The sequence below is a fragment of the Lactuca serriola genome, chromosome 2, assembly GCF_051521515.1.
Source record: "Lactuca serriola cultivar US96UC23 chromosome 2, Lser_US96UC23_V15, whole genome shotgun sequence".
NCBI lineage: Eukaryota > Viridiplantae > Streptophyta > Magnoliopsida > Asterales > Asteraceae > Lactuca > Lactuca serriola.
The window spans coordinates 123779155-123792435 of record NC_136409.1 but is presented as its reverse complement, the minus strand read 5'-3'; the positions used below and the strand labels follow the sequence as shown (position 1 = coordinate 123792435).

Genomic DNA, 13281 nt, shown 5'->3' with positions numbered 1-13281 from the left:
AAAAAATGGTTCCTGTTGTACCCTTCCTATCATCTAAATCCGTTCCATGGCTGTTGTCACTAAAACCCACTATCTTCTTATCTCCACCTGTCTTGTATACAAGTCCAAAGTCCTTTGTGCCTTTAACATACCTTAGTATTTTTTTTAAAGCATTAAGGTGACACAGTTTTGGAGCTTCCATGTATCTACTCATGACACCCACAAAGTAGCTAAGATTAGGTCTAGTGTGAGTTAAATACCTTAAACTTCCAATGAGTCTTCTATAGTCTGTGGCATTTACTGGTTCACCTTCTCCATCTTTCCTGAAACTCGATCTAGGTTCCATGGGATATTTGGTGGGATTACAACCCCCCATCCCTGCCATTTGTAACACCTTTTCAGCATACCCAACTTGACTGACTGTGATACATCCTTCCTTTTGTGTTACTTTGATCCCTAGATAGTAGGTCAACAAACCCAGGTCACTCATATCAAACACATTCTTCATCTGTTTCTTGAAGGTATCAATTAACCCGTTACTTGATCCTGTTACTATCAGCTCATCCACGTACACACCAACTAACAAGTTTGTACTTGCCCTCTGAATCTTGTACACGCCATACTCCAGGGGGCAATAGGAAAAACCCATATCTTTCAGAACTTTATCTAGTCGTTCATTCCATGCTCTAGGGGCTTGGCGAAGCCCATAAAGAGCTTTCTTTAGTCTATACACCATGTGTTCCTTCCCTTTTATGACAAACCCATCTGGTTGAGTCACGTACACCTCTTCATGTAATACCCCATTAATGAAAGTGGACTTTACGTCTAAATGATGAACCTTCCAGCCTTCGGTTGCTGCCAATGCTAAGATTATCCTCACCGTTTCTAATCTAGCCACCGGTGTAAAAGCCTCTTCAAAGTGAACACCTTTCTTTTACACATAACCTTTTGCAACCACCCTGGCCTTGTGCTTGACAAGCTTTCCTTTTGCATCTTTCTTTACTTTGTAAACCCATTTCAATCCGATGGGTTTGTGATCCTTGGGGAGACTAGTCAATTCCCATGTATCGTTTTTTATGATGGAATCAATCTCTTTCTTCATGGGTTCTCTCCAAACCGGATCGTTTGCGGCTTCCAGGTACGTAGTGGGTTCTTCTCCTGCAAACATAAGTTCTTCATCTTCATCTTCTAACTGAGTACATCGATTAATCACATCACTCAGTTTTCGAAAACCCCTAACTGGTGTATCATCATATGTCGATCTGCTTGGTCTTGGATCAGATGACATGGATGTTGTATTAGATCCATGGGGCGTTGGTGTGCTTGAAGTATAGTTATCTTGAGAAATGGGCGTATGTGGTGGTGTTGAGTTCAACGAGTCGTAATGAGGACTCGGGCTTCCATCTCCATCATGGGCTTCTGCATCCTGGGCTTGCACATGGTTCTCTCCGTCTTCAACATATGGGATTTCATTTGGAAACCTGACCCAATCTTAACCAAACACATGGGTTTCATCTTGATTCCCAGCCCATTTCCACTTCGTGGCTTCATCGAAAACAACATCTCTAGCTACGTACTTTCTCTTTTCACTTGGACTGTATAGTCTAAAAGCCTTACTCCCAGGTTCATTGTTGAGATACACAAGAGCAATGCTACGATCACTCAACTTGGAGAATTTATTTGTTGGTCTTTTTGCGTGGGCCACACACCCAAAAACCCTAAAGTGATCCAACGTTGGTTTCTTCCCATGCAGAGCCTCATATGGGCTTTTATTCTTCACCCCTTTCGTTGGAACCCGGTTCAAAATCTAAATAGAATGGCGCACTGCTTCTCCCCAAAACATCTCTGGTACCTCCATTGCCTTTAACAGCGACCTTATGGCTCCAAGAATGGTTTGATTACGCCGCTCCACTACTCCGTTTTGCTGAGGGGAGTATGGAGCGGTCAATTGTCGCCTTATACCTTTCTTGTTGCAATATTCCATGAATTCTTTTGACATGAATTCACCACCACGATCTGTACGTAGACCCTTTAGCTTGTACCGGGTTTCATTTTCCACTTGAACTTTGAAATTCTTGAAGGCTTCAAATGCTTCATCCTTTTGTCTTAACATAGATACCCACATATACCTGCTGTAATCATCTACTAGAAGTAGAAAGTATTTGTTACCTGCTATCGTCTGTGGTGATATTGGGCCACAAAGATCAGCATGCACAAGCTCTTATGGAGTGCTTGCTTGCCATTGAGATTCTTGTAGGAATGCCTGTCGGGTTTGCTTGCCTACAAGGAACCCTTCACAGACTTGTGCTGGGTGCTTTATTTTTGGGACTCCACATACCCTCTCTTTTTCTACCATGGATTCTAGGAGACGGAAGTTGACATGCGCTAGGCGTGCATGCCAAAGCCAAGCATTATCATCTAGTTTCGCATGAAGGCAAACGGGTTGGGTTGTGTACAACACGATCTTGTACATGCGATTATATGAACGTTGTACCTTCATCACGAGTCTATCGTATTTGTCATGCACCTTCAGAAAATTTTCTTTCATTTGGATGTCATATCCTTCTTCTGTCATCTGGCCCAAACTGAGAATGTTACTATGGAGAGCTGGAATGTAGTAAACATCTGCAATGATCAATTGTTCTTTGTTCTTGCAGTTAAGTAACATCGTCCATTTTCCTTTTATTTGGACTTTGGATCCATCTCCGAACGACACTTGACTCGTGATGTTTTCGTCTAGCTCCGCAAAGTAGCTCAGCTCCCTATCATATGGTGGCTGGCACCATTGTCTAGGTACCATGTATACCTTTCGTTTCCGTGGTTGCCCGGAAATACTTTATCTCCGTTTAAAAGTACCACTTCTTCTTCTCTTTCTCCATACATTGTTAACAAGGTTGTCTCATCTTCTTGTGCTTGAGTGAGATTCACATTCCCTTCTGTACGTTTTGGTTTAGGGCATTCTGATTTAAAATGACCAAAATCATCACAGTTAAAACACTTGATGTGTTTCTTGTCTCGATTCTTCCAACGGTCTTGGTTGTTATCTCGTGAAGGGTTGCCACCCCGGCCACCTCTGCCTCGCCAACTGCCTCTTCCTCGACCTCCATTTCTACCCCCTCGATCATTTTGGGATGAGCCTCGACCTCTTCCTCCTGAGTTCTTTCCGGGAGTTTTCTGACCATTTTGTCCCTGTGATTGGGTCAGCATCAGACTTGCTTCTGTGGTTGCATTATCAGATCGAAGCTTCAAGCGGGATTCATAAGCTTTGAGTCTTCCAATGGCCTCTTCGAACGGCATGTCGTCTACATCGGCATATTGCTCAATGGAGGCAACGAGTTGCAGGTATTTGTCTGGGACAGAATCAAGTAGTTTTCTAACCAACACTCCATTGGCTAGGCTCTCACCAAGGCTTACATAACTGGAGCTTATCCCACTTATTTTCCCTGCAAATTCATCGATCATTTCTCCTTCCTTCAATCTTAAAGAGTCAAACTGACTCTTGAGTGCATGCTTTCTTGCCTTCTGAACCCGATTGACACCCAAATAACGAGTTTTCAACGAATCCTATACTTCTTTTGCCGTCTTCTTCTGTTCAACTTGAAGAATCACATCATCAGGTAACGCTTGGAATATGAATGCTCGAGCCTTCTTACTTTTCTTTTCATCAATAGCCGCGCCAACTCGGTGCTCGATGGATTCCCATACTCCCTGGGCATCCATTATCGCCTCCATCTTTATTGCTCATGTTGAGTAGTTTGTGGGTGACAACATCGGGTAGTGGAGTGGTACACCTCCATTCCCGTTCTCTTTTGATTGTATGAGTGCCATTGGTAAAGCTCACACCAATATTGTGAACCCAAAAGCTCTGATACCAACTGTTGGAATTGGGCCTTTGGGATCTTGTGGATTCACAACAAACACACACACTCACACAGTAAGTTATAAACGAGAAAGAGAGAATTTAGAACACAAAACTGATTCTGTATTTCTTCTGCTTTTAAAACTGATTACAAGGAAGACTAAAATACTACTAGCTGCTAACAAAACTTCCGAGAAACTTGCATCAACAGATGCATTAATGGGTGTGGCCACATGCCACTTTATTCTCCTAAAGACATGGTCTTTAGAGGACCATATCAGCTCAACGGCTATAAACTAGAATGTCTTTAGAGGACCATATCAGCTCAACGGCTATAAACTAGAATGTCTTTAGAGGACCATATCAGCTCAACGGCTATAAACTAGAATTAACCTAACAGTTTCTGGGGACGATCAATTAGCGGACGTAAAACCATTAGTAAAACCTCGCTTTCAGCTGCTAAATTCCAAGATTGGTCTTGCTTCCCGCTCGTCAATCTTGCGGGGGAATGTTAAGTGATACCGTCAATTTAATTGTTGTATTTCATTTAAATTCAAATTGTTATACCGGGTCAATTAGAGTTTGTTGTAAAGCATTATTTTTCTCCTGCAATTTCTCTCATTCATTGTATATGTACGTACCATTTGTTTTAAATAGTATAATCAGATTTTACATCTAAAACTATTGATATCACAGTCTTTATATATTGGTTTAATTCTTAAGTTTTTTTCCTTTTTTTTTTTGCCAAAATAACAATACGTCTGTTAAATTTTATATAATATCTTGATATATGTGTGCATACTTACTGGGAGTAATAGACATCCATCGTAACGTGTTTGATGAAACCTAATTAGTTTCATTGCACTTTCTTTTTATTATACAAAATATTCAAATTATTACTTTCATATTATAAGATTCTATTTTATATATTTATCATTAAATAGTACTATTTTAATTAATCAAAGATATAATAAAAAATTGTATTATTTATAACAACTATATTAAAAATCTCTTAAATATGTTGGAAACAATAAAATATTAAATATGTGTTTTAATATTAATATTGAATATCAAATTCCCCAATAATACTTGACCTATTATGTTACCTCCATTATATATGTTAATTAGAAAAAAGGACTTTGTTATATTACACATTCTATATTAAAGATGCAAATTTAGGTGTTACTTTAAAGCTGTTACAAGTAACACTTTACATGAAAATATATATCGGATAGAGTCAATTATAAAAATAACTGCTACATATATCATTTTGAAAGCATTGCTGGATGTATTTTTAACGATGTGCAATATAAAGAATAAGATAATATATTATGTAAAATACAGTGGTTTTTAGACTAATTGTTTATCTGTGTATTTAGTTTGTTCGAAACACAAAACCATGTAATAACACTAATATTTAAAATATTGGTTGAAAAAACACTATTTGTCCAACAAACTAATATACACGATTGAATACACCATTTAAACCCTAAACCAAAAAACAGCAAATGATATTTGTCAATATATTATGGGTTATTTTGGAAATGACATGTTTACAGTAGAAAATTATTCACATAAATAAAATTATTCGATGAAAGGAAACGAGTCGACATTGTGAAAACGAAGCCAGTCGCCATTCAAAATTACAAATATAAAAATGGGTTATATTACTAGATAATTTGGGCTTTTGATTTTTTATTTAATTTTTGGTTGCATGTGGGTGTCATTTGACATTGGAAAAAGGCTATAGACCTTTCAAAAGGATGCTTATCACCTGGTGTGTTTCAAGAATATACAGAAGAATAAGATTAACTTTGCATTTCTATGAGTAATTTCTTGTACATACCTTTACTTAAACAAAGTTTTAAGCTAGCTTCTCCGGTTATTGGATCTATGTGATTAAATACTAATTTCTGAAAAAACTATCAGTATTCGTTGCTTGATGCGGGTAGACGGCTAATATATATATATATATATATATATATATATATATATATATATATATATATATATATATATATATATATATATATATATATATATATATATATATATAAAAAGCTCGTTTATTGAATAGTTCAAAGTTAAGCTTGAGATAAAATAAATTTAATGTCAACCCAAATAATTGTCCGAGTAACTCTTGAGAACGAGCGCTTAAAAAAAGAAGAATGTGGCCTAGTTGTCTTGGAAGCGTTGACATGTGTTTTAATATACAAATTAAAGGCATATTCTTTTGGTGTTACTTGCTATTTATACCTCGCAGGTTTACATCCAAAAACATAACCTTCCTCCCTCAACCCTATCCTCTCTAACTTACGGTGAACCATGAGAGTTACCACCGGTGTCCCGTTCAGGGTCCCTTTATGGCCTATAGTCATAGCATTAACTGTCTTTGGTGTTGCGAACCTTATAGCGGTCTCGGCTGATCCTTATATCTATTCTTCACCACCACCACCGTATATGTATAAGTCTCCACCACCACCGGTGCATTCACCACCACCGCCATATTTATACAAGTCTCCACCACCACCGGTGCATTCTCCACCACCAACATATTTGTACAAGTCTCCACCTCCACCGGTGCATTCACCACCACCACCATATCTTTACAAGTCCCCACCACCACCGGTGCATTCACCGCCACCGCCATATTTGTACAAGTCCCCACCACCACCGGTACATTCACCACCACCACCATATTTGTACAAGTCTCCACCTCCACCGGTGCATTCACCACCACCACCATATTTGTACAAGTCTCCACCTCCACCGGTGCATTCACCACCACCGCCATATTTATACAAGTCTCCACCACCGCCAGTTAAGTCACCCCCACCACCATACTACTACAAGTCTCCTCCTCCTCCGGTGCATTCTCCACCACCACCTTACTACTACAAATCCCCACCACCACCAACAAAGTCTCCCCCACACTATTACTATAGTTCTCCACCACCACCAAAATCCTACTACCCAGTACCTTACCCTCACCACAAGAAACTCATCGTAAAGGTCGTTGGCAAAGTTTACTGCTACAGCTGCTATGACTGGAAATACCCAATCCAATCACACGCCAAGCACCACCTCAAAGGTATAAACTTTAGTTTCTCGCACTACCTTAACTGTTTTTTATATGAATTGATGTGTATGCATTTGCTTTGATAGTTGACCCATGTTCTATGTTTCTGGTTATCAACATCGCTTTTACCCAACGATACATATAAACATATTGACAATTAATTTTCAGAAATATTTATCTTATCTTTTGGTTTTATTCGTCTACTATCTTGCATTTTAAAATAAATTAAAAAAAACATCAAAATGAAAGATATGTATATTTCTCAGAAAATGAAGCTTTAATTTTCTAAAATTTCATTTTTGAGTTAACTTGTTAAGACATATAATCATATATTGATTTCTTATTATACCATATAAATTATAATACTTCTAAAAAATAAAATAAAGATACCATGTACATATTCTTTTTATGAAAGGCTACATTATAAGTTATACATTTATGATTATTTTGTATAAGAGTTAATAATATTTATTTAATTTAAATATTTAAACCCAAAGTCATATCATGCATAGCATAACATGTTTTCATTTTATAGTAACCCGCGTATTACAAAAACTAGGTTGGCCAAAAAATATACATAAAGTTGATTTTTTTTTATTTGTGTTGAAAAAGGTGCTGTTGTCGAAATTACTTGCAAGGCTGTTGGCCAGAAAGAAATTTTTGCATATGGAAAGACTAAAATCAATGGCAAATATGCAATTACTGTTGAGGGTTTGGACTATTCTAAATATGGAGGAGCAAAAGCTTGTACCGCTAAGCTTCATATGGCACCAAAAGGAACCAAATGTAATATTCCAACAAATCTTCATGGTGGTTTGAAGGGTGCCGTGCTAAAGGTCAAATCCAAAAATGCTTATGAGGTTGTCCTTGAGGCTAAACCATTTGCATATGCTCCTAAGACTCCTTCTACTCTTTGTGAGAAGCCAAAACCAAAACCAGAACCCACTCCTTCTCCATATTATTACAAATCTCCACCACCACCGCCACCCACGTACTTGTACAAGTCTCCCCCTCCACCCGTTAAGTCTCATCCAGTATATCACTATACATCACCCCCACCCCCTAAGAAATCACCACCTCCTCCATACCACTACACATCACCCCCACCACCCAAGAAATCACCACCTCCCCCATACCATTACACATCTCCTCCCCCACTGGTTAAATCTCCACCACCACCATACCATTACACTTCCCCTCCACCACCAGTGAAGTCTCCTCCAAAGTACCACTATACATCACCCCCACCACCTAAGAAATCACCACCTCCCCCATACTACTATAAATCGCCTCCACCACCAGTTAAGTCTCCACCCCCACCTTACCATTACACTTCACCACCACCACCAGTGAAATCTCCACCACCGCCATACCATTACACTTCACCACCACCACCGGTGAAGTCACCACCCCCACCTTATCACTACACATCACCTCCACCACCATTAAAATCTCCGCCACCACCATACCACTACACATCACCTCCACCTCCTGTTAAGTCACCACCTCCTCCATACCACTATACATCACCTCCGCCACCAGTGAAATCTCCTCCTCCACCATATCACTACACTTCACCACCCCCACCCGTGAAATCTCCACCACCACCATACCATTACACTTCACCTCCCCCACCCGTAAAATCCCCTCCACCACCTTACCATTACTCATCACCACCACCACCGTTGAAATCTCCACCCCCACCATACCACTACAGTTCACCTCCTCCACCGGTAAAATCCCCACCACCACCATACCACTACACATCACCCCCACCCCCTATGAAATCTCCACCACCCCCATACCACTACACCTCACCTCCACCACCAATTAAGTCACCACCACCACCATACCACTATACATCACCACCACCACCAGTTAAATCTCCACCACCACCTTACCATTATACATCACCTCCACCACCTGTGAAATCTCCACCTCCTCCATACCATTACACCTCACCACCACCACCAGTTAAGTCCCCACCACCACCATACCACTACACCTCACCTCCACCACCAACTAAGTCCCCACCACCACCATACCACTACACATCGCCTCCTCCACCAGTTAAATCACCACCACCACCTTACCATTACTCTTCACCTCCACCACCATTTAAGTCCCCACCACCACCATACCATTACACATCGCCTCCTCCACCAGTTAAATCACCACCGCCACCTTACCATTACTCTTCACCTCCACCTCCAGTCAAGTCCCCACCACCACCATACCACTACACTTCACCTCCACCACCAGTTAAATCCCCACCTCCACCTTACCATTACACATCTCCCCCACCACCAGTTAAGTCCCCACCTCCACCATACCACTACACATCACCTCCACCACCCGTGAAATCTCCACCACCTCCATACCATTACACATCACCCCCACCACCAGTTAAGTCACCACCACCTCCATACCACTACATATCTCCCCCTCCACCAGTAAAATCATCTCACCCGCCCGTATACATCTATGGTTCTCCTCCACCCCCAACTAATTATTAGACTCCGATAACTTTGTTGTTTGAAAGATACAACCATGTAAGTATATTTTTTATTTCTTTTTTGATATCATGGAACATTCCAAACACTATAACCAAAATTTAAATTCTATGAAACATCCATAACAAATTCATATTTATTTATGTAGGTTTTATTATGAGTTCGGGTTTAATAAAGAAGGCTCCTCAAGGAGATGTTTGAAAAAGTTGTTCATCCACATCCATTCCATTGTAATAAGGTCTTAAACATTGCACTTCACATCATCAATCTTTTTGTTACAGCCATTTCTTTTCTACATCGTCGTTATGGGTCATCCTATCCTTCAAAAAGAGCTCGAAGGGTTACATATTGGAAATGTAAAAAAAATATAATTTGTTATCGCCGGAAGAGGGTGATAAGAGTGTTGTGGCTTTAATATTTTTCTTTTCATGTTTCTTATTTATATTGTATAAATGGATAACTGATGGTTGTTTTATATTTATATATTATTGATTTAATCTTCTCATTTCCTTTTTTTTGGAGTCTTATATTATAGGATATATGACCACTGCACAAAATATTGGTAACAAAAATTAATTACATGAGCCTATATGGGTTACCCGATTGACCCAAGATAAAAACATGGACAAATAAATAAATATGAAATTAATTTATTATTTAATGAGTGTCAATAAATAATTAGAACTTATTGCAATTAATTGTTATTTGATTAATTTTTAGTTAATATTTAAGAATTAATCGGTGGGAACTAGATAATTATGCTTAAAAGAATTATAGAACTTATTTTACTAATTAATAGATAATTCTAAAGGATAATTACTGATGAATAAAATAATATTTTCCTTTATTCAAATTTGAAAATGATAAGATTTCCACCAACTATATATAAAAGGGGCAAGCATAAGGGGTTCAAGGCTCTATTCAAAAACGTAAAGTCGGCCTCCCTTTTTCCTCTTCTCCTCTCTAGGTAAGAACGTGAAGAAAACACAGGTTTCTTAGTGGTCAAAATTCACAAGTATGCAAAGCTAGGATTCTAGCTTTCTTATTGATCAAGGGGTATGATATTGTCAAAAGCACTCTTGATTCAGTTCATCAATCTTCTTGACATTTGTTAAAGGCATTTCTTAAACCTCCTTTAAGGGTTAGAGTTTCTATTAATAGAAAGAATCATGATATCGTGTTTAATCATATATGTTCTTGATTTAAATGCTTATGTTGTTTTCTATTTAATTAACTATTTTCTTATGAAGAAAAAGAACACCTTATTATCCAATAATAGTATCAGAGCCTTTGGTTCTTATTAATAACACTTAGAAATAAGTTTTGGAAAGCTTAATGTGTATGGTCTTGTATATATATTTTGGGAAAGTGTGTGTATAAAATATACACATTGGAGTTTCAAGTTCCATGATGATATGGCAAGAAAGATTTTGCATTGAATTCAAAGTGTTTGATTCCCCTTTATTTTCATTTTCTTATAATTTGGTTGTATGTTTTAGCATGAAATCATACAACAAAACCACGAAGCATGTTTATATCTTATGTATTTAAAAGAGTTTTATTGACATTGTAACATATAAACAAAGATTGTTTTGTAAATTTAATTATTTATTTAAAATAGTTATGAAAATAATGTTATATTTCATTTTAAGGATATGGTAACTTATTGAATCATATTGGACATGTGTTTGTGACGTCTTGAGTTGTTTGGTTTATTTAAACTACTTTAATGGTGACTTATATGATGTCTCCTTATTTCTTTGTAATGTACTTTTCCTTTGGAATTGTAATAAATATTATATTAGTTAAGAAAATGGATTAGATTGTAAATTATAGATAAATAAAGACCAAAGTCATCAGAGAAAGGGATATAGTGATCGGAGTCTTATTGGATTTCCATTCAAGTATCGGGTGTAGATGACAGTGCGACTGGGAGCCATGCATCATTGTTGTTGTTTTTCCCTAGAATGACCTAGTTTTTCCTTATGGTGGCTCACTAGAAAAACGCATAGGACTAAGACAGTGGTTACCATTAGTTGCATGTGATTGTGTTATTTAATGTTTTTGTAACAACCCAAAAATCAAGACTATAAAATTTGATTTTGAAACTAATAAATCCATCATCCAAACAACATCAGAGAAATCATGGTGAATCATAGGGTATTAGTATCATCCAAGTACATCAAAGTAATATAAAAATACGGAACGATGTGGTGTGTGTACTGCAATCATCCTGGGGTCCTCCCATTTGAACCAGAAGTACGTGAAACATAAACTGAAAACCGTAAGCATAAAGCTTAGTGAGTTCCCCAAAATACCACATACCATACACATCAAACATATGATGGGCCTCGCCCGTCATCGGACCCCCGCTCGGTAAACAAATTTATCAGTCATCAAGCCCCGCCTGGCATCGGGCCCCGCTCGGTATACATATAAACAAATAAACATATAACCATATAAGCACATGCAACAATCAGAAAGATAATTAGCATACATGATCGTCATTGCGCCCCGCCCGGTGAACATATAAACACATTTCACATGTAAGAGTCACACAGATAACTAGCATCCTAAACATAACAAACCATGGGTCGGCATTGGTGCCTTTGACCCGCTAAACATAGTGAGGAAACTCACTTTAGGCTGCAGAATCACTCAGATAAAATTTCAGTCTGCTGGTCCGGAAAATCCCCGCGCTGACATCGTCAAATGAATATCCAATTAACAATTGGATCACGAACCATAATCAAAAATCTAAGCTACTTGTCCAATATCCAGGGTAAAAGACCATTTTACCCTTTTTCTTACTTGGCCCAAAACCAAAGCCCAACCCATTGCTCAAAAGGACCAAATTCCTAAATGACATCCTAAGGCCCAATAAGCCCCAACTTCCAAATTGGGCCCCAAAATCATCATGGACGTAATACAAAAAAACCCATAGCCCATCCATGACCCAAAGTTAGAAGTCCAATGGCCCAACAAGACCCAAACAATATAAGCCTAAGATATGGCCCAAACCGACAAAGTCAATCCAAAGTCAATTTGCTGAGTACGCGGGGCCTACTCAGCTCTTACGTTTAGCGTACTCCTTCCGAGGTCAGTATCCGCAGCATACCAGCTGCGTACGTCCGACATACTCCACTTATTACCTACCCAACCCATTAAGTACTTAACTGGTTAAGCCAACATGCTAAACTCCCAAATCTAGTCCTAAGTGGCGACTTAATATGTAAAGTTGGAAACTTTACACCCATGCATGGCTTAATGGGGCCCAATAATAAAAAAGAAGCTTAATAAGAACCTTAACACTTGCATGGATCAATATCTTACATAAAGATTGCATTTTTATGGACAAGGGACCTTAATGGATCTAAGATCTCACATCCATGGCTTCTGGAGTAGATCAAAAGCTCAACTTTAACTCAAAAGACCCAAAAATGCATAAACAACACCCTAAGTTGGATCTAGCACATAAAATCATCAAGATGAGAGCTTTTTACCTCAAATGTCTTGCTAAGGTGAAGATGACTCTGGATCTACAAGCTCAAGCTACTCCCAAGCAACCTCCAAGTGTTCCTTTTCTTCTTCTTCACAACAAAACACCAACAAACTCACTTTCAAGCTTAAATCTCACCAAATACACTTAAGGTTTCGATATTAGGGCATAGGGTGATGGAGGCTGGTCAATAGAGTGTCCAAGAGTGAGATAAGTTGTTTGAATAGGGTGCAAACCCTAAAAATTAGGGTTTTTCCCTGCACCACGTACGCCATGCGAACCCCACGTACGCCCCGTGTACATGGATGAAACTCACAATCTGGAACAAGCTAGTACACTAAGCGCAACAAGA

The 13281-nt window shown here is 38.6% G+C and overlaps 2 protein-coding genes across 2 annotated transcripts; one reads left to right on the top strand and one right to left on the bottom strand.

Moving 5' to 3' along the window:
• Positions 1-2733: 2733 nt before the first annotated feature.
• LOC145089550 (uncharacterized) lies at positions 2734-3711 on the bottom strand. The gene is made up of 2 exons (XM_079027972.1): positions 3550-3711; positions 2734-3501 (listed from the first exon to the last, which is right to left on the bottom strand). Exons 1-2 carry the CDS (start codon positions 3709-3711, stop codon positions 2734-2736), a joined length of 930 nt encoding a protein of 309 aa, XP_078884098.1.
• A 2417-nt stretch (positions 3712-6128) lies between these two features.
• On the top strand, positions 6129-9935 carry LOC145086737 (uncharacterized). The gene is made up of 3 exons (XM_079024576.1): positions 6129-6929; positions 7530-9469; positions 9579-9935. The coding sequence occupies exons 1-2, from the start codon at positions 6164-6166 to the stop codon at positions 9431-9433; spliced, it is 2670 nt and encodes an 889-aa protein (XP_078880702.1). The 5' UTR covers positions 6129-6163; the 3' UTR covers positions 9434-9469; positions 9579-9935.
• The last annotated feature ends 3346 nt before the right edge of the window (positions 9936-13281 follow it).